At 42.1% G+C, this 22,541-nt stretch overlaps 1 protein-coding gene across 1 annotated transcript; it reads left to right on the top strand.

Annotated features, from left to right (window-relative positions):
* Positions 1 to 177: 177 nt before the first annotated feature.
* On the top strand, positions 178 to 18,805 carry camsap1a (calmodulin regulated spectrin-associated protein 1a). Its single transcript, XM_061075750.1, has 19 exons — positions 178 to 391; positions 7,916 to 8,178; positions 9,581 to 9,742; positions 9,829 to 9,909; positions 10,553 to 10,585; positions 11,938 to 12,079; positions 12,303 to 12,442; positions 12,536 to 12,632; positions 12,723 to 12,849; positions 13,102 to 13,187; positions 13,508 to 13,592; positions 13,688 to 16,058; positions 16,177 to 16,313; positions 16,423 to 16,637; positions 16,979 to 17,041; positions 17,331 to 17,418; positions 17,519 to 17,640; positions 18,232 to 18,350; positions 18,515 to 18,805. Exons 1-19 carry the CDS (start codon positions 178 to 180, stop codon positions 18,803 to 18,805), a joined length of 4,836 nt encoding a protein of 1,611 aa, XP_060931733.1.
* Positions 18,806 to 22,541: the final 3,736 nt, after the last annotated feature.

Here is a 22,541-nt window from a genome sequence, read left to right as displayed (position 1 = left end):
TTGGACCCATGCAGATAGACCCTCTGTGTGCAGTGTTGTCTGGGATGAACAGAGCAGGTGGTGTCTGTCAGGGAGCCAGGCCCCTTCCCTGCTTGTTGTTCTGTATATCTACTGTGTCATGTCATGGCCCTGGTTGGTTCTGGCATTAATGTTTCTGTGTCTCCTCCGTTGTGCAGGATGGACGTGGAGGTGAGTGCTGGCAGGGACAGCACCAGGAGGAGGGCAGCAGCAGCATCCACAGCAGCAGATGATGATGATGATGGAGGAGGAGGAGGAGGACGTGGACGAGGAGGCATGGAGGCTCAGATCGTACCACCGGAGCTCTATGACTCTGCCAGGGCCAAAATAGAAGCAAATCTCCGCTGGTTGTTTGCCAAAGCCTATGGCATCGGTAAGGCTTGCTCTCTATGTTTACCTTGCACCATTGAGACTCTGAATGGGGCCTGTTTCTTTCATAGTGGTCACAGTATATGATATGTTTCATTTGTTTTATTTCATGTATGGGAGCAACCGTCTACTGAACATGAACTGAACTACATCAGCAGCTTCATGTGTTAAAGCCAAATTGTATTTATGCTGTCAAGTCCCAGCACTGTCGTTGCATGAACAGTTTACTTAATACAAATCCTGCCAATTAAAGTCAAATTCCATTTCCTGGCATGGTGTCCTGGAGAGCAGAGAAAACCACACACATTAATGAAGCTGATGAGTTTAGCCAAGCACGCAAGCAAGAAATGCTTTAGTACTATTCCCAGTTTCCGTAAACCTCCCAGGACTTTACATATCTGACCTCAGTATCATTGTGGTTAGCTGATGACTTGACAACAGCCACACTCAATAACTATACATCATATGTGAATGTGTGCACTTGCTCTAGTCTCATGAAAGTGAATGTTTTATTTTATTACTGGCCCATCACTTCTAAAACATATCAAGAATCCATGCAGTCCCCACCAGCTATTTGCCATGAATTGAGCTATGTATTAAGGGATTTTGAGATGTCATTATATGGTTTATATCAGTATAATTAAAAAAAGAATAATTATTAACTGTATCTACACCTCTAGTTCTCACTTCATATGACATCAATCTTACTGTTTACAATGATGGATTCATAGGTTGTTTCAGTTTTTAACTGCAATGTTTTGTGGTAAGCAAAGTTCCCTGAGGAAAAGATGCTTACATCTCAAGAGCATAGCAGCACTCCAGACCCTGGTGGTTGTGAGTGAAGGCTTAGGTCGACATCTCTTCGTCATTTATACTCAGGTCACTGGGCTTGCCCGCTCTGATGAGCTCTGCTAAAACATTAAAAACTAGAGCACTTGCGATCTCTGGACTTGATGTGACCACAGGGAGGGTGGACAGGGATCGGGCGAAACATATCCACGTCACGCCCGTTTTTTGATCCGTGGGAAGGATAAACCAGTGAATTTGAGAGCAGATTGGAAAATGTACAGTGGTCTGATAATAGGTTTTAATGCAATGCCGGTGGAGTTAAAACAAACGTCCTGTTTCATGGCAAATCAGTCTGTGGCACTATGACCCTGAGTCAACATTCACATATGGAGCTGTTCAGGCCGGGACTTTGATCATAGGTGAGGATTTTTGTGCTTTTAATCTCGATAGAGTTAAGATGACACTCATTGAATCTAAAGTTGATCTGATGAAAGCTCTGGGGGCTGTTGTTACACACATGTAGTTTAAGGGACAATGAACAAAGTACACTGAAAATACAGCAATTCCGTGTGTCATGGCCACTCGGGAAGATCGGTTAAACCAGACGCGTTTTAGGGGGCACTGTTTTGCCACCGCTGTTTCTAATTACTCCAGAATACGTAAACTTTCACCAGGCCTGACTATGAATAATCAAACAAAAAGCAATGGTGATGATCGCTGATGATGATTGAGATGGCTGTGAGGAAATGTCTGAGAAGGACTCACTGAATGTGGGTTTTTGTGTCACTCACTGACTCCTCCTTTGGGAGTGTGAACAGGATGTCAGCTGTGCTATTCATGCAGGCCTGGGGGTCTCCCTGAATCTACCATCCCTTATGAGCAAAAATGATGATACATTTGGAAGGAGACACAGTGAGAAAGTCCTTCAGTAAAGGAAAAGCCTTTGTCATCATAGCCAGACATAAACTCTACTTTAAGTCTTTCCATCACTGCAGTGAGATACAGATATCCTGTGCTGCAGGCAATGACTCAGGAAATGGACTGGTTCAAAATCCTGAAATTCATTCAGAGTTCGTCATGTGTGGTGGGATAGATAGCAACTAAGCCAAGATATAAAAACAAAGATATCAAATAGATATTAGACAAACCTTTCACAAATATCAGAAAACTAATAATGCACCACATCAGCATGACCAAGCAACTGATGCTTTTTGATGCTCAGTGTTAGCAGACATCAGACACCGATAATAAACATCAAACAATTACCCTTTCCTCTATCAAGCTTCCTGCTTCCCATAATCTCATTGGCTCCTTCTGTCATCACTGTGCCAGAACCAGTAAAGAGCCCAATGCGATTTGACATCAGTCTAATCTACTTTTCTTGGTTAGTGCCACTGATGAGTCAAACATTTTCCTGCTAACGTTGTGTACGACTGTAGCTAGCAGTTATATTCAATATCATTATTGTTATAAATCTTCCAATTACTTTCTTTATTGACCCACAAAAAGTAAGAGAATAGTGAAAAATGTTCATTACAATCTCTCAGAGCTTAAGATGGCAACCTCATATTGCTTGTTTTGTTCAACCTTTAGTCCAAAAACCCAAATGGATTTAGTTTAGGATGAATAAAGAAAAGCAGCTAAGTGGAAAGTAAGAAATGTTTAATCTTAAAATAGACTTTTGCTTATCAGGGAAGTTGCTTACTCACCCCCAGTTGAATGATCAATTGATTAAATAACAAATTATTTTAGTTGTAATGTTGCTGAAATTACACATTTTACATTAAATTCTACATTTCCAAAGCATTATTTCCTGATGACTATAATCAACCAACTAGGACTCCATTTAATGGCAGTTATGATTATAGGTTAATCTGTCAATGATTTGTGTCAGTTACAGTTTCTCTCTCACATTGCTTCTAGGCAACAACACCAAATCATTTTCAGTTTACTATCATTTACGACAACACAAAAGCAAAGAAGGAAATCCCCACAGTTGAGAATTTTGTTATTTTTGCTTAAAAAATCACCAAAACAATAAATCTGTTATTTCAATAGTATTGATTGATGAATTGTTTCAGCTGTAGATCCAGCTTTTATCTATCAATAGCAATTTAGATACCTAAACTCAGGATATCTGCTGATACAGAGTAACTGTTCCAGTCCATCTTTTCCTGGGATTTAAAGATAGACTATGGGACTTTTTGTGAGCAGCAGCAACAGTGGCCTCTGCAGCCAAAAGAAGAAAAACATTACAGGTTGCTGGTGCATTCAATTGTTTGTGGCTGCGAGCAGTTAAGAGTAGTGGAAGAAGCATAAATCCCTAGAAGCTAAGAGCTCATATATTGAAAACAATCTGCCATGATGTCCGTATACTGTTGTTGAGCTAGCTTGTTCTTATAGCTCGGTGAAGACCCGGTGGTGTGTGACTTCTGCCTGTGTGTCATCGAAAAAGATTTAAAAATTCGGGGTACTTTACTGCAGAGAAGTTATTGCACTAATTTTTAAGTGGGTTAACACGAGGCCAGGGATTTCAGGATTATCTGCCGCTCTACCACAGTTAAGTGAACGTACTAACGGATAACGTAAACACATCATTTTATCCTGACGATACAGTGACAGTGCATTTTCTTGGCCAATACCCATTAATACCACTTAGTAAGTTGTTGACGCCAGTACGCATCAGGTGTATCTGACCGGTGCATCCTACTCACGCTAAAGCTGGCTTACTCTGTGTTATAACCACAATGATGCAGTGCCAAAGCAGACGTGGACTTTTGGTTTTGGGCAGGATCTAAATATTTTGGTTGCATGCTGCAGGTTGTGAAACTGCATTACAGCTAACTACCTGGAATCTATTAGTTCAGAGTTGAAAACAGTATCTCGCATTGTAGTGGAGAGTGTCAGTGTGAAGGTCAGAAGATCCAAAACACGCTTATTAGATTAGAGTGAAAACCAAGCAACAGGGCAGTGCTGGGAGGACTCTGTTTGTCTGTGTGTGCTGGAGTGAAAGTCAGAGCCAGTCACATGTTTAAGTGTTTAATGGGATTGGATCGAAAGGCCGAGTCTTTGTTCACAACACAGCCTGGTTGTTTAGACTCATGCCAGTTGTACTAATGGCCTTTGGGGAAGCATCGGAATGATTTCTAAATGTTATTACTAGAAACTAAGAGCAGTAGCTTCAGTTCTACGAAGGTATGACTAGAGGAATAATGTTTTTCCACATTTTCAAGTTTGCATTCAAGACATTTTGAATAGAAAAATGTAACAAATACGAATATTAGAGACCTGTAATGTTGAACTGGATTATGCTTCTTATTTTGCACAACTTTAAGGAAACTAGTTGTACTAAAAGTTGTGTCTGATTGACATTTTTAGGTAATTAAATGAGGAATAGATTTGACTAGGAGCAGATTGGGTCATGAACAATTTGTCAACAGTATTTAGTCATAAACACAAAATATACAACATTTTGAATGAAAATTACTTTTAAATGGTTTAAGAATAATTGTATGATATTGAGCAGAACATTTTAAAGTTTGTAGAAGCTTTATTAAAAATGGTCTTGGTGGACAAATTTGTGTATCCTAACTGTGTCAAGCATATCTTTGGAAAATCTGTTACTTCAATTTCTTTTTACCGAAGTAGCGTCTATACACCAATATAGATATATCTGTAATTAGCTAATGCTGGCTCCAGCTATATTACATTACATTACATTTCATTTAGCTGACACTTTTATCCAAAGCGACTTACAATAAGTGCATTCAACCCCGAGGGTACAAACCAAGAACAACAAGAATCAAGACAGTACAATTTCCTCGAAATAAAGCAAAACTACAAAGTGCTATAAGTAAGTGCCATTTTAGTGCTACCAAAGTGTTAGTTTCAAAAAGTGGTTAGTTTTTTTTTATTTATTTTTTTTATTCAAGGTACAGTCGGAAGTTTTCGGCGGAAGATGTGTAAACTTTCAGATGTCCGGATGTCGAGTGGGAGCTCATTCCACCATTTAGGAGCTAGGACAGCTATAATGCAGGATGTAAATAATACTTGCCATTATAATATTTCCAAATAACTTCTTTAATTGTGTGTGGATATAAAACATAGTTTGGTCAGTCAAGAGCCACAAATCAAACCGTACTAAGCTGAAGAGCTGGGCGATTCCATAAGAGACTTTAAATTGTTTCTGCGTGGTCAGACTTTCAAGTGTCACCACAGGCTGCATCAGCTTAAAGGCTGTGTTTTCTCAACATACTGTCTTCTGCAGGATTCTCCATTAAGCCTTCTTACTGGAGAGACTGGTTGTGTCTTTCCCCAGCAATGCCCAGAGTCTGACAGCCCTTCCCTGACTGTCAGCAAGATCCCTGCTGATCTATCTGACCTCGTGTCCAAAAGAATAGGCACAATAGCTTTCTCCAAACCCCTCCTCTTGATTTACCCACATGCACACCAGGGTGGGCTTTAACGCTTGGATCGGGTGGATAATAAATATCTAAGGAGTATTATAAACTGGGATTACAGAGGAGCTCCTGCCTCCCCCCTCTGCAGTTCTCCACCACACACACACACACACACACACACACACACACACACACACACACACACACACACAACCACCTCCTGATGTCAGTGACCATAAAACGACCCAATGAGCAGGCCTCTGTAATGAAATGGGACAGCAACCCAGCCCCCACCTCCGGCCAAGCTGGCATTCCCCCGCCACCGTCTCCACGGCAACCAGGGAGGAAGAGGGGACACTGTGGGACAGCTGAGACTGAGGACGTGTCAGAGTGAAGAGTGTTGTGTTAAGAAAGGGGCTGGTGGGGGGCTTGTGAGATTTGTTTTTGAGGAGAGAAACACGAATGAGAAGAGAGAAGTGGAGGGTGGATGTGTGAATTGTTTCTCACATGATCTGGGATTCAGGAACATATGGGAGCAGCAGAGAGTGAGAGAGAAACTGTAGGTTCACAGTTTGATGAGAAAGACACGTCTGAGGTCTTCACAGTGTGCTGTACTAATCTGAACCCGCCCTGTTTGTGAGAGTGAGAGAGTGGTTGTTTTCCACTAATCATTAATTTTAGTTTTTTTTATCTTAGTCATCATGACAGTGAATGCTGTGGTTACCGCACCTCAGCTTTAATGCTTTTAAAGTAGTTAAATATTGATGCGCGAATCATTGATCACCAGCTGTTCTCGTTTTCCCAGTTTTGATCTGACTCATTATCACGACCTCTGCCAGTCACGTTGTGTTTCCACCCCTGTTGGTTTGTATGTTTGTCTGTTTGTCTGTTTGTAAGCAAGATCACACAAAAACAACAGGACAGCTTTCCACAAAACTTGGTGGAAAGAAACAGTACACAGGTGAGGGAAGAACCCATCAAAATTTGGTGCAGATCCAGATAAGAGGGGACTTTCTTTGGCATATTATATTTAGTAAAACTGCACTCAGATCCCACGCTCCTCATAGTTGGAATAAACTTCAGGACTCAATTAGATTAGATCTTTTTTTTAAACCTTAGAACAGTTTTTGGTAAAGGAAGTTTTAGTTGATGAATGCTCCTGGTTTTCTTGCTGTGGCTATCTTATACCTTTTTTAAGAAATGTTTACTCCTCTGTATTCTAACCTTTACTTGTTTATTTAAATGTGGGACACCATTGTAAATGAGAGCTCTGCTCTTAATTGGTTTATACCCTGTCTAAATAAAGGTTATCTATCTATCTATCTATTAAACTGCGTGTGTACACAACCTAAGTTTATATCGTGGTGAAGAAAGCTGCTCAGCACAATCTAATGGATGTGGGCAATGATCTAGCTGCCTATTCGGCATTGCTCTATTGTCAAAGGAGTAGTTCATCATTTTGGGAAAATGCTTATTCACTTTGTGCTGAGAGTTAGATGAGGAGATCGATACTACTCTGCTTGCCAGAGCCAGAAGGTCAGAAAATGTCGATGTACTCCTTTAAGACATGTTTACTAAGTGAATGCGCCTATCCCACTACAATTCATGTGGACAGTAAAATGGCTGCTGTGATAGAGAGAAGTACTAATGTACTAATAAAACCCAGGCTGGAAAAATTACAAATTCAGTTAGGTAATATTGATAATTAATGTAAGAAATAATCCTGAACTTCCTGTTATTTTCTTTCGCTCCTCACCATAAACGTACATAACATAACCAACTCACTCAATAACTCTTTCATGCACCAGTCTCTGTATTTCCTTCTGTCTGAATCTTCCCTGAAAGCACTGGAAGCTTGATTTCGTGAGCGCTTGAGACCTTAGCTCTGGATTAACGTGTCCAACTCATACAAAAATAGCTGCCCCATGTCTGTGTCCATGAACACCAGGCAGGCTGGGACAGCACCATCAGCTTAAGTATCCCCGCTAAGTCCTGTTAGCTCATTGGCTTCAGGCCTGAGGTCCACCTATCAGCCCACATTGCTACCTGGCACACTGTTCAACTGTCGACTTTGTCTCAGTGCTTTCCTCCTGCACTGGTTTCTTCTTAGACTGTCTAATACCTTCACAGTCTGTGTCCTGGGAGCTTCTCTGTTACGTCACATTGTCATGCACTGCTGGACACGTGCAGAACCTGTTTGCGTGTGGATGCACATGATGTGATTTGTGGCTTAATAGAACTATAGATAGAAAAGCAACTCATTGTCTAACCCAGTCTCAACAACCAGGCTTAACAAAATGTCATTAGGTTGACATGTTTATGATCTTTCCTCTTTCTAGACAACGTCCCTGCAGACCAGCGAAACCCCTTCTACACCGACCAGTATGAGCAGGAACATATCAAGCCCCCCATCATCCGCCTGCTGCTGTCTGGAGAGCTGTACTGCCGCGTGTGTGGGCTCATCCTGCACGCTGAGCAGGCTGCATCGCTCCAGAGCCACCAGTCTGTCATCCAGGCCCTGTCCAGGAAAGGCCTCTATGTCCTGGAGGCTGACAACACCCCGGTTTCTGATCTGGACCTCAGCTCTGCTCCCTTAAAGATGGTGGATATCTCTTAAATAACATTTTGTCTAGTTATATACCAAAACTGACGTAACCTAGCACAAGTAATGGTTAAGGAAAAATTAGTGAGTGCATTACACATTAACCAAGGAAACAGGATCTGCTGGCTAGTGTTTACAGTGAGGTGCTCTGTGATACTTGATTCTGAATAGATCTGAATTCCTTTTCTAAACCTTATTTATCTATGGACATTTTTCTGAGAGAATTTTTTCCTTCTTGCCTGCTTTTGTACACACTTCAATTTAATCATGGGCATTTCTGTCATACATGCTTTCATACGTTTCCCCCCAACTCCTATTAGATCAGTTTTATATCTGATTAGAGAGCATTGCATAAACAGTAATAGATGAAGTTTTTCTTAAAATGTCAAATCATAAATAAGGCATTTGCAGATTAACCGTCCTGCTCACGTCCTTGTTGGTAACGGGATCTGTGTCTGAAATGCCCTGGAGTCTTCTGCAGCATTTCATTTCAGATTAACCTGAACCCATTTAAAATAAACAACCTTGTGAACTGACAACCCATTCTTACCATCTTAATACAGGTTAATGTGACTTTGCTTTCCAGAGCCAAATGCCTAGTGAGCCACGATTATTTAAATACATAATTAATCAGTGGACGTGACTGTTTTGCAGGTTTTAGAGTGTGTATCTAAAATATTCATGAAGCAAAATGAACCAAAGATTCAGTTCATATTAATATACAGTAAACCCACTGTCTCAACATATTAGTCGTATCCCACAGGTGTTAAAACACAAAAGGCAACTACCTGCCCTAAAAGCAGGGGTGGACGCTTTGTCCTTCACAGTATAAATGAGTGTAGAGTTGGCTCTAGGCTACTTAGATTCGTATTAAGCTCAATAGGAGACATTGAAGAGACTCTCAGACTGTCATAGTCTCATGTTATAGATTTTTAAAACCCTATGAATCGACTTTCTGTCCAACTGTCTTCTTTCAGAGTGATTGGAAATGAGTTGTTGATATTCCGGGTGTGCCTATCATTGTGAAGTAAAGGGAATCAATGTGTCGGGCGTAGAGCAAAACACACACAGTCATTTTACCCAGCTGTAGCTCACCCCTGGCCTTTTAGAAGCAACAGAAACAGCGTGTGTTCAACTAAATAATGATAGCAATTGTATCATATGTAGGCTGGTAAAGATTTTGCAGTTAGACCTCCACACGTTTCAGTCTCAAAATTTAGCCTTGTTTCCATGGCAACTCAGAGCAAAGTACTACCTTACCACAATTATTTTGGGCAATATATTCTCCTATCAACAGAGCACTGATTCTAACACAGATATACACATTAGAGATACTTCTCAAAGACTGATTATCATTACATTAGCGACATTACAATATAACCCACAATCTGTGTTTTCCCAGAGCTCCCACATCCACCTCATTGACTCCCTGATGATGGCCTACATGGTGGAGATGATCAGCATAGAGAAGGTTGTATCCAGTGTCAAGCGCTTCTCGAACTTCAGTGCCTCTAAGGAGCTCCCTTTTGATATGGAAGACGCAATGCTCTTCTGGATCAACAAGGTAAAAAAACAAACATTGATGTTTTAATGGTAGTGTTTGTTCATTCTTTTGTTTGCTGTTGACTCACGGTGTCTCTGCCACTTCAGGTGAACATAAAGATGAGGGAGATCACAGAGAAAGAGCTGAAGATGAAGCAACATCTGCTGGAGACGTCTAGTCAGCAGAAGGTAAGACCCGTGGGCCTCGTTTCACACTCTCTTTGTTTTGTCTCTTTGTCCCTTTTTCCTAAAGCATTCTCTTTGTTTAACACTGTCTTTCTTGAGTAATGTTGTTGCCTTTGTCTGTTGTTCTTCTGGCTGTGTATTACACGAGCATCCTCTACGCACCGGGTGCATTAGCTGTCAGATATGCTGTTTTTTGTCGTTATAATCCAAACATTCCATGGATTATGATGCGATGAGCACCTCGTATCACCTTCTGAAAACAGATTCAAACATTTTCTTGTCTCTCATGTGTGGACACCCTATGTCAGGGGTTTTCAAAGTCTGACGCCGTGCCTCTTCCCACCCACTCAATGGATTTTCTATTTCTACTTTCATTTCGAGGATCGTTCTCGGAAGTATGGTATTGCCATGAAACCGTACTTATTGAACCATCAATTACAAAATGCACAAACACCTCCAGTCTCTTCTTTTGCCTGCTCACTAAATATTCTTAACACCTTCTGTCTAACCCTCTCTAGTCGTTAAGATCAGATCTGTCCCCATGGTAACAGGGGATAATCTGATTCCTTGTCTCTGTTTCTCACCCTTGTCTGCTGCTGTCCCTGTTTGTGTCTCCCACCTAAATTCTATTCCTTCCTGTCTCTAGTCTCCCTCCAAATGGTACTGGAAGCTTGTACCAGTAAGTGCAACTGCTAGCGATCTCTCGTGTGAATGTATGCGTGCCTGTGTGGGGTGTGTGTGTCTACTTGTGTGTGTGTGTGTGTGTGTGTGTGTGTGTGTGTGTGTGTGTGTGTGTGTGTGTGTGTGTGCTTGTCTGATCAGATAGAACAGAGGAGCCTTAAAAACTAATGACCAATTTGACAGATAGTAAAACACAGACATGATTCAAAACCAAATTTACAGAGAAGACAGTGATGTACAAATTGAAGATGTCACAGTGCCTCATGGTGGCAAATGAAGGAACAGCACCCTCCCAACCCCTTTTTTCCTATGTGTGTTTGTTTTTACTTTGCATGAAACCCTTTAGTAATTTCTTCAATTTCCATGTGAGCTTTTGCATCTTACATCTTCAAACACATCCACAATTCCCTTTTCCTTTCAACACTGTTTTTGCTGTCCACTGGGAAAACCTTGCACTTTAACTCACGGTCACCATCACGCAACGTGTGTGGAGCCAAGTGTTAAAATTGCTCAAATCCATTCAACCGGTCCTGGCTCTTCTCATTGCATTAACTTCCTCCCACTCTTTTTTTTCTTCCCTCACCAGCCTGTATTGCACGCTCTGGTCCATTGTGTATCAGAGCCTGTGGAGTTCTTTTCTGTGGGAATGTACCAACCATTGACCCCTTCCTGTATTTATTCCTGACCTTTACTGTTTTTGCATTTTTAACCATTTATTACATGCACAAGCGATGAAAGCCATCTCAGTGTTTGCACTACACAATATCAACCTGATAATTACATCAGCCCTATGCCCAATAGTGAGCATTTATGGCACAACAGCTGATCATTTTATTCTGTAGTGTATAGTTATGGACACATATGGGAAACTTCACAGCAAGGCACAGTGGGCCCCGGGGACATACTTCCTGAAGAACATGTGGTCTGGCACCTCTCACAGCCAAGTCACCAGAATCCATGACTCAGTATTCGGAAACAATGTCTTCTGTATCAGACAAGAACTTTGCGTTGTCTGAACCTGGCATTAGTTTGATTATAATACGTGAAAGTGATTAACATTGTTGCTAGTTGAGTGAGACACAAACATTATCAACGTATGACATTAAGTTTGCAACATCTGACACAATCTGATACAGATATTTAAATATCATCAAAAAATTTACAGACATCCGCTCAATGAGAATAATGACCTGGAGAATAATAAGTCTAATGGAAAGTGATATTTCCAAATATTACATGAGAAATGGTGTGTGTGTGTGTGTGTGTGTGACAAGTGAGCATGTGACTCTGTGTTATGAACCTATGAATTTGTGTACTATATGTAAAGTCGGGCTCTCTCTTGCTGTGTAGGTGCGATACCGCAGAGATCACCTGTCAGGTCGGACACTTCAGCACTTCCCCCTGCTGGACGACTTGTTGAAGGACGTGTGTGACGGAACAGCTCTGCTGGCTGTAATCCACTTCTATTGCCCTGAACTCATCAGACTGGAAGGTATGGTAACACAGGGTGACTGAATCCACTGAAGAAAAAGATAGTTGCCTAAGGTTGTATGATTTGTTTGTCGGTCTGACGTTTCGGGAAATATATTTATATGTTCTCTTGCCAAGAGATTTACACAAGAAACTGGTTAAAAAAGCTCTTGATCTGCCTATTACTATTACCCTATGCAGTATTAGCCTGACAGTAATGACCATTATTATCCTGTTCTGTGCAGATATCTGTCTGAAGGAGGTTCCTTCCATAGCAGACAGCATGTACAACATCGAGTTACTGAGGGAGTTTTCTAACGAGTACCTGAGCAAATGCTTCTACCTGAAGCCCGAAGACATGTTGTATTCTCCACCGGTTCTGAAGGTAATCCCAAAAACACTTTACAGCCAGAAAATACTTAAAAAGCAGGCTCCAATGACACTGTCCTATTGTCCCATTGATCTGGTTTCCTGACAGAATAACATGATGGTCTTTATTGCTGAGCTGTTCTGGTGGTTTGAGAGCGTGAAGCCAGACTTTGTACAGCCCAGGGACCTTCACGAAATCAGAGACGGTAAAACACACTCACAAAAATACACGTTTCCTTTTTGTAAACACTACGGTCACCCATAATGGTTTTATATCTCTTCTACAATTTTTCTAGTGAGATTGTTGCTGCAGCCTAAAGCTTCTCGATCCCATACACCCATCTCCAACGTCACAAAACGTAGTTTCATGACATCATCCAACTCCGCTGATGTCTTGACCATGCCCCAGAGCTCTGACCTCAGGTATTACACAGTAACTGTTTCCTGTAACACCACACAGAGAGTTTTACTTTTAACCCACAGGTTTACCAATTCATATATTGTAGTTTTTTTTTCACGTAACAGTTCTGGGAAAGATCTCATGTATGAAGATACATACTAGATACATACCACTAGAAAACCTTTCACAATATCATTATTTCTTTTTAGATTCCAGCAGCTAAATTCAAACCAGATTTAATCTAAAAAAGTCAAGCATCTGTCTTTCTCTTACAGCTCTTTACCAGGCACATCAAGCTCCTCTCAATCTTTACTGCCCTTGAGACAGAGACCACACAAGGTGCTTGAGGAGAGCACTTCAGGTAATACAAAAAACTTCCTCTGTGCAGAGTCAGATCCATTAAGTCACAAAGAAAGTTCTTCAAGCAGAGAAAAGGGAGAGGAAAGAATAAACAATGGGATTGTTTTTTGTGGTTGATCTTAATGTACCTAATGTGACATGTGTTCTTGTATCTTTCTTAGTTAACTTCCGACTTGTTAATTAAAGCATTTAACTGGAATATTTTTGAATCGTAACTGTAAACTGTGAAAGTATTTGTTTTATATTCTGTAGGTGCTACTTCGAATGTTGCATATTTGAGAATTCCCTTTTTCTAATATGGATCATGTTTTTTTTGGTAAGTGCTGAGAAATAGGTCCGCCTCTATGGCTCGAGCAGATGGGCCGCACCAGGGTTCAGTATCGGCCTGGCAAGAGAGGAGGCAGAGGTGAGCAGCGGGATCACACCCTGTACAGTTTCTGTGTCCATGATTCATTACACTTAGCTCATCTAATTTGTATTCCTTCCTCTGTTCCTGTCCAGGCCTTTATCGCAGCCAGTGCCCTATGCCCTGCATTATCCCATGGAGGATGACGCCGACAGTATCAGCCTTGCTCGCTCCATCAGCAAAGACAGCTTGGCCTCGAACATCATGAGCATTACCCCGAAACACATGCTGGGGTCAGGTCCTCGTCTGTCTCACCACAGACTCAGTGGTCAGAGCCTTCTGAGTCACATACGCATAGAAGACGAAGAGGAGGAAATAGAAGAGGAGGAACTTGTCGCTGTGATCCACCCCTATGCATTTTCTCGACATCGGCTTGGGAGTGACATGGAACAAGATGAGCTAGAAATCCAGGATGCAACCTCCACCTCAAAGGTTTCTAACCCTCATTGCTCTGCTCGCCTTGACGCTGGTTGTTTTACTTCGGACCATCAGGCAGACAGCTACTATATGGAGCCTCTGATGCCTGCCATCTCCAAGCCAGCCAAAGAGAAGAGCATCAGCCTGAACAAGCAGGAAGAAAGTGGGGAGAGTCGCTGTAGAGCAGCGGCTGCAAGGAAAGCACCCAACATTGTCCCGAAAACCTCACAGAGAATGTCCCCTGGGGCTGAGTCTAATAGAGGAACCTTTACATTACCTGTTGCAGAGTCAGTGCCTACCTGCCTAAGGCCGCCCACTGAGGGTTCATTAGGCAATTCTTCGCCCGGAAAACAACAGTCCCAAGGTTTTTTCCTTCATTTGTCGCCGGAGCACCACAGTTCTTTCTCCAATACACTTGAGGTGGGATACGACTCTGACTCAGACATTGCAGACCTTGAGGAGGATGAGGAGGAGGAAGATCAGATAGAGCAAATCAGAGAAGTGATGAAGAGAGGAAAGGGAAAATATTTATATAAGGGGGAGGTGTGTGAATTCGGTGAGGGCGAGTCGGCCAAGTTGAGAGAAGACTTGAAGGTGAGTGAGTGGGACGATAAGGAAGGCGGCAGTGGACGCTCGAGCCCTTGCCTCAGCACCGTATCCTGGGCAAGCAGCTGCAGCGCTTCGGGCAGCGCCAGTGTCAAGATGACCAGCTTCGCAGAGAGAAAGCTCCTTAAACTTGGCCTCCGGGATGGATTTTCAAGTACCAGTAGCTCCCAGAAGACCACACCTGATGGCTCTGAGAACAATCCCTGCCCTCCCTGGCAACTGAAGACTGACTGCACCTCCAGCTGGCTTGGGAAGGAGCCTGGTTCTGGGTTGGGGAATAATATGATGGGGAGCTTCCCAGTAGTGCCTTCAGAATTGCTGCAACTTCACATGCAGCTAGAAGAACAAAGACGTGCAATAGAATATCAGAAGAAGAAGATGGAGACCCTGTCAGCACGGCAGAGACTAAAGCTAGGGAAAGCTGCTTTCTTGAACATCGTCAAGAAGGGTGGAGGCAAGAGTGAGACACTTCCTTTGCCCCTGAAACACTCCCAGGAATCGGAAACAGCTGCTTATAGGAATAAAGTGAAGTCCCTGTCCAGCAGGGATGACTCCTGTCTGGATACGCTGAAGGTCCAAGCAAAGATGGGCCATCAAGAGGGAGCACACATGAACAGAGTCAACAAGCTGAGCACCCTGTCTCAAAATAATGGTGCTGATCCTGGCTGCCCGGAGTATTCCCACTCCATAGATCTTCTCAATGACGCTATAAGTTCTATTCAGCAGCAGATGATGCAGCTCTCCTTGCAGCAGGACCTGCTGATGAAGCACAGTGTGGCCTCACCTCCGGAACGAGTCAAATCTGTAGCTAGCCCAACCCCCACAACCTCCACAACCCCAACAACGACAGAAACAACATCCACCACCTCGACCTCAGAGTCCAAATCGTTTGCAGTCCACTTTGTAGATATCGGTGGCAGCAGTTCTCTCCCTGTAGGCCGACCTCCCAAGCTTAGCTCCAGCCGCAGCAAAGCCTTGGAGAGAAAACAGAATAAAGAGAACAGCAAGCTGGCCTCTGTAGTGGCCTCTAATACTGAGTCCCCAGAGTGCCCTCCCTCTCCTAGTGAAAGTCCATGTGGAGACCAGGGGACCAGGGCTTCTATGGAGCGCTCCAGGTTAGAGAGAAACATTCAGAGAAAGAGCACCTTCAGAGTCCATGGCTTGGCTGCAGAAGGATTCGGGCGCCTCCAAGAACAACCCCAGTCTCAGGACCCACCAGTCGTCTCCGGTACAACTGTATCTGCCTCACAGGCGGCAGATCCAGAAGAAGCTGACAGCTCAGGAAAAGAGGCTTTGGCTGGAGATGAGAGTGCCAGGGTCAAAGGTCAAATGATTGAGGTCGACCTGTCAGAGCTTAGGGATACACTGGAGGATGGCAATCCAGATGGCACAGACTGCACAGCAGAGGGCGAGCAGAATATTGGACTGGGCTTCTTCTTTAAGGTAAAATTGAGATGTTTAGCATTTTGCGATTTGGCATCATCAAGAGCACATCGATAACATTCAGAGTAGCGTCTGAGAAACACCGTGAGTAAGTGAATACATGTAATTTATCTACCAGGATGAGGAGAAGGCAGAAGATGAAATGGCAAAACGTCGCGCTCACTTCCTCCTCAAACAGCAGCGCAAAGCTGAAGAGACGAGACTACGTAAACTGCAGCAAGAAGCCGACAGCGAGCTCAAACGGGATGAGATACGGTACTTGTTCTTTTCACACACTCATACAATAATTATAGGGTTAAAGATTTGTGTGTGTGTCATGCCGTGAAAATCTGATTGTGTTCAACTCTCCATCCCGCTCTTCAAGGCGGAAGGCGGAAGAGGACCGCGTGCGTAAGGACGAAGAGAAGGCGCGACGAGAGCTAATTAAACAAGAATACCTGCAGAGGAAGCAGGAGTCACTGATGGAAGAGCAGGGTCAAGGTCAGGTCAAGCCTCGTCCAAGGATGAAGTCCCGCAGGAACAGACCGAAATCCCTCCACCGTGAAGAGTACAACAGCCTCTCCAAAGGATACACCACACGTAAGAACACCCTAGGCTATTGAACAGCATATATGTTTTGTCTAGTGTTGTCCATGTTGTCTTGTTGTCATGTTGTTTGTGTACAACATAGACTATATTTAAAGATGGACGACATGACAGCTCCCCAAAGGTGTAGTGTTGTCACCTTGCCACCACTATGTTTTAATTTTTAATTTGTTAAAAAAAATGGGGTTAAACGTCAAGTGGAGAAGCGGCGTCCATCTTTCAATACAGTCTGTGGTTTAGAATAGTTTGTTGTATAATATGGTTTGCTGTTGTGTGAGTGTGTGTATTTATGTGTAAATGTTGTCAAGCTCTGAGTGTGAACGTGTGTTGTGCAGGTAATTCTCTGAAGGTGTCCATGTTGATCAAAGCCCAGGGCTCAGCAGCAGGCTGCGGGGGAGGTGAACCTTCTAACCTGCTCTGCATGATGTGATATGAGACAAACACATCCCATAAAATCCCTGGACTAGAAAAGACCAGATTTTATACAGTAGCCGGTTCAGAATAAATTATGATCTTCTGGTCTTTTAAGCAGATTTCTGTCCCTTGTTTGAATCATGGGGTTGTAGGCTGTTAGTATTTAGAGTAACGTTCCATTATTTATTTGGGTTCCTGCTTGCATATGGAAATAGAACAGTGGGGGAACCGGGCAAACAACCATCAGGCGCTAAGTCCATCTGTCATTTTCAGCCGATCTGAGCTGCAGTCATCGAGGATCGACGCTCTCTTTGGCAACGGAGACAGACAGTGTCATATCCGGAGGGCCAGAGCCGCAGAGGTGAGGATTCCCAAGTTGTGTGTAAAGTCAAGAGATGATAGACTCTTCCATTCTGCCTATCATAGTCATAATTTGATTGACCTATATATTTGTGCTTCAGGGCTGCTTCTGTTTGCTCTGTGGAGTCATTCCCGATGCTGAGCAGAGCGTCCAGCAGGAACATGGAGAGGGACTGGGAGAACGGCTCCATAGCCTCTTCCATCATGTCCACCGAGTACAACGGTGAGCAGAGATGTAGAAACAACTTTTGATTTATTGATACTATCACCTAACAATTATTTGTGCATTGAAACTTCAAGAACTAGGTCAAAGACAAAACTGATATTTTTCCATTTTGGGGAAATATGCTTTTTCGTATTTTTTGCTGAGAGGTAGATGAAAGGGTTGATTGATCAAATCTGTAAATATTAAAATTAAAGCCATAAGCCAATCAGAGTATAGTTTTATTTTGGGATATGCTCTGGAAACGTTTCTGGCCGCCTCAATCTTTGTCTTATCAACGACGCTACCTGGCTCCTAGTGCAGAACCTTCCCGGACTTGCAGACTTTTGTCTTACGTAAAGTAATGTCTTTTGAGTTTTAGGTTAATGCATGAAGCACATTTAGATTCAGACCAAGTGGTCACTACATCCAACCCAGCTTCAAGACTTATTCTCATCTAAGATAGCTAAGCTCCAGCCCCATACTTAATTTACAGATATGGGATATGTGGTATCGATCTACTCATCTCGCTAGATGTATTTCTGAAACAAGTCCTTTCAACACCTACAGACTGACTTTAATACATTTATCTCTCTCTTTTGTTTGTAAAAGGTCCTAAACTCTTCAAGGAGCCGAGCTCTAAGTCCAACAAGCCAATCATCATCAATGCCATTGCTCACTGCTGCCTGGCTGGAAAGGTTAATGAGGGCCAGAAGAATGTTATCCTGGAGGTCAGTTTCATCACTTGAAGTTCAATTTGTTATAGCTATTAGTAAACTTTGTGTCATTTGTAGAGAAAGTTAAGAAAAAAATGTTTTACCTATTATTCTCACAGTAACATTTCACTTCCTGTTCGATGCGTTGTGCTGAATCGGGTCTTCTGTCTGTTTCACAGGAGCTTGAAAAGTGCGATGCCAACCATCTGATCATCCTCTTCCGTGACGGCGGGTGCCAGTTTCGCGGCATTTACTCATACTCCCCAGACACAGAGGAGATCGTCAAGTTCACGGGCACCGGGCCGCGCAACATTACCCGGAAGATGATTGACAAGGTCTACAAATACAGCTCTGACCGCAAGCAGTTCACTGCCATCCCCACCAAGAGCGTGTCGGTCAGCGTGGACGCTCTGACCATCCACAACCACCTCTGGCACGTCAAGAGACCAGGGAGCGCACGGAGGAAGTGAGAGGGAAAAGAAACCCTGATTTCCAGTTCTGTTTATTTACGTGTGTTGGGCCGGACCCAATAATCCTGGAGATGATTGACATGTGATCATGTTAGATGGAGGGCGAAGATGTCAGTGTGTGGCAGTGCGAGAGTGTGAACCACCTGCCAATTGAATGCACTCTTTTATTCTTATTTTGTATTGTTTTTTTTGCGTTTTCTCCTGCATGTCACACTGATTTGATTTGTTGGGACGTCCTACAGTGACTAGGCACCGATCATGATGGATTCTTATGTAGCAGCGAAGAGGAAATGGACCCTGGGGTCGAATACTACTGAATACTACTGACAAAAGCTAACACACACTTATACCAAGTGCGACTACAGACAGGCAGTGGTGAACAATCACTCGATAATATACCGTCACGTTTGCTATTTCAGCTCGGCAAAAAATGTACACCTTCAGCTGTGATTATTATGAATCCGGGCTCGACATACAGAGCTCCTGTTTATTCACCAGTAACTTCTACTGGTCAATGCTTTTCTGAAAGTAAAGAAACTTTTCTATGTAAGTATGGGATGGATGTTAGTGAGTGGTCACGTCCAGTGTTGTTTTTCTATTTAAGTGTGTTTGAGGAAGCGTGCGAGTATTTGTGTTAGGGAAGTGGGGGGTGGGGGGGGGGGCGAGCTGAAAGCGATGACGCCTGTGCATCCATCTCTGAATGTTTACTCTCATTTATGCTTTAAAACTGTCATGAAACAGAACGATGGAGCGAAGCAACAAGACAACTTATGTTTCTGTTCGGGACCTGCTGTAACGTTTTTGTGGAGGAGAGATTACGTCTTTCGAGAGGAGGGTATATCGTACCAGTATTTATTCCACACAGGAAGCGCTTTTCGAGACTCAGTGCATTATACTTCATCAGTAGTGCATTATATATCCGTACCCACACGAGTCATCTGAGATCCCCGACTGGCTCGTATTGCTGAACCAAAATGAACTGAGCTATGCCACTGAGCCGTTCGCTGCTCATTAACAGCTCACAGAATTCTGGTGAGCATTATATTTCAATGTAGCTTCTGGCATTGTACACTAGTAATATCCCTGTGATGACTGTCAGCGGCTGGTATAATGTTGGGGGGGAGGAATTGCACAATACTTGATATTTGTTTGCTGCATTTGTACATTTTTGAGTAGTATTTTTTGTACTTTATGTACAAGTTATGTTTACTAAAAAGCAGTCACTATTTTGAGGATTATTCTGTCACAGGCTGTTATCAGAGACGTTATCAGACTTATTTCATTGTGTTATGTTGTTTATTTATTTTGAAGAAATATAATAAAGTGCAACTGGGTATGTTTTCTTGCTAAAGCTGTCCTGGTCTGGCTGGATCTTTATGTTTCCAATATGTTCATCTGTTACTCACAACTTCTTTCTAGGGCAGAGGGAGTGAAACATCTACAATACCAATATGTTGTCCGATATATTTAGTAAAAAATAAACACCAGTACAAATACAACCAAATATATCGCGCCTATATTACACATGATAAATGATATTGATAACAATATGGCTCATATCGGCCAATATTATCGACCAAATGATAAATCAATCGAGGTCAAAGTTTTTGTGTGTCACCTGCCTTCCTGTTTCACTTCTCTTCTTGTGCACTCTGTTTCTCTGCTGCTCTCTTTCCTCTGGATGATAAAGACTAAATTGTGTTTTTATGAAAGGTAATTTATATTTTTTTTGTGCGTGTCAATGTGACAGTAAATGTTAAAGGTCTTCACAGAAAAAAAGTACTTTGAGGAACTCAAAATTCAGTGTATATAAAATCATTTCTCAGATTTCACTGAGCTATTTAAGTGTTCAGCCTCGATTGCCTTCCTGAGTGTGTCACGTCGGTTGCAGATTGATGTTCTGGTACTCTCTGTTCTCCCTGGTACCTGTGGCTCACTTTGGGTAGAGTCATGGTTTGCATAATCATTCCTTCCGGCTGCTGTTTCTCTTTGGATTTCCATTCTGCATACTGGGTAAGCTGACAAGCCCAGGCTAAAACAGGCACATGTCATGATTCTGCCACTTTGGCTCTGAACTTTATAAGTATGAAAGACTATTTTGAGTCTGTTTATGACTTTTACCGGTGTTTCCTTGTGTTACATTTGTGTACAGTTGTCTCCCCCTGAGTTCTCCTCTCCATGTTTTATTTTGAAATTATGCTCCTTGTGTGTCTGTAGCTTAAATTCCTATCTTTGTCCTGTCTTCCTGCCCCTGAGATCATCTGCACCTGTTCCTCATGTGTTTCACCTGTGTTCAATCATCCCCTTGTACATTTAAGTCTCTGTGCTGTCGTGTGTCATCTTGCTCGTTTTCCTTGTGCTTTGCTGCTTTTCCCTGTTTCCTTAGTGTTTCCTTGCATGTTGAGTTTGATCTTTGTTTTTTGGAATCCTGTTTTTGCATTATGTTCCCTTTCCTTGTGTTTTGCCACCGGAATCTGTGGTTCCTGCATTTGTGTCCTCCTGCTCTCAGTTTGTGACAGCACATGGTTAAATAATGTTCAGAAAATGAAACAGTCACACACTGATCCTTTAAAGTGTATTTTGAGCAGCATCAAAACATTTTGGCAACATACATTAGTCAGGAAGTTAACCAAGAACCTTCTTGATGAAGTTAAAAACTTCCAGCCAAAAATACAAACATCTCTATCAGTCGCAGAGTTTCCCGAATGACGCTTCAAGAAAATAAAAGTGTTAAAAAAAAAGATTTGTGCCAAAATGGCACAACAAACTTACTGGTTGCTGAGTGCTGCACCTGAATAATGGAGAGAATTTTTGGCAACATGATGCTGGTGAAACTTTTTGAGGATTATGTGATTAATCACCACAGCCAAACTCACTCTGTATATATGAAGGAAAGGTGGCATTAGAATTTACCAGCGGCTTTTATAATCTATGTTTCTGTTTTGATTCTATATCCGTGGGGAAGGTTTGTACAACACCTCAGATTGGTGATATATTTTCACCTCTGGCACTCCTGCAAACATAATTACATAAACCAAATGACATTCAGTCAAGCTCATACCTCCGCCAAGGCCCAACAGTCCCCTTATGAAACCAAAATTAAATTCACAAGATGCCCTTTTTCTTTTTAAATCAAGGTCAATAAATTGTTTTTTGAGAATTTAATGAAGATTTTAAAAAACACACAATTTTGAAGAACGTCAAAAGAAATTCCTGGACCTGCTTCCTTGGGTCATACCCCACCCCTCAACAAAATATCAAATTATTACCCCTGGTGTATTGTAGACTTGTTTAATTCCTCATTAAATGTTTATTCTTTCTAATGAGGATTAAACAGAGGATATATAACCTGTTTATTAATGCATAAATCTCAACTAAACTAACTATCACTATTCCTTCATATTGCATTACCGAAGTTGAAGGCATATATCAATTCAAAGGCTAAATTATTAGACAACTCAATCAATTCTAATTTGCTTTGTTCTTATTATAGCACTTTAATGTGCAAATGATAGCCAAATGAAACTCACCTACAAATATTTTCAACATTTAAATATATATACCAAGTCAAAAAGTTACAATCCAAAACTCTTGTGTACAAGATGTAGCATTTTAAAAATACAGATCTCAGCCACAAATCACTGAGCAGTGATGAAAGTGGAATGAGGTTCTCTGATTACTAATATACTGTAGTACAAAATCAAATGAAACCTTTATGGCACAATACTGAAGATAT

Source organism: Limanda limanda, chromosome 1, assembly GCF_963576545.1.
Source record: "Limanda limanda chromosome 1, fLimLim1.1, whole genome shotgun sequence".
Classification (NCBI taxonomy): Eukaryota; Metazoa; Chordata; class Actinopteri; order Pleuronectiformes; family Pleuronectidae; genus Limanda; species Limanda limanda.
This window is presented reverse-complemented; position numbering and strand designations above follow the sequence as displayed.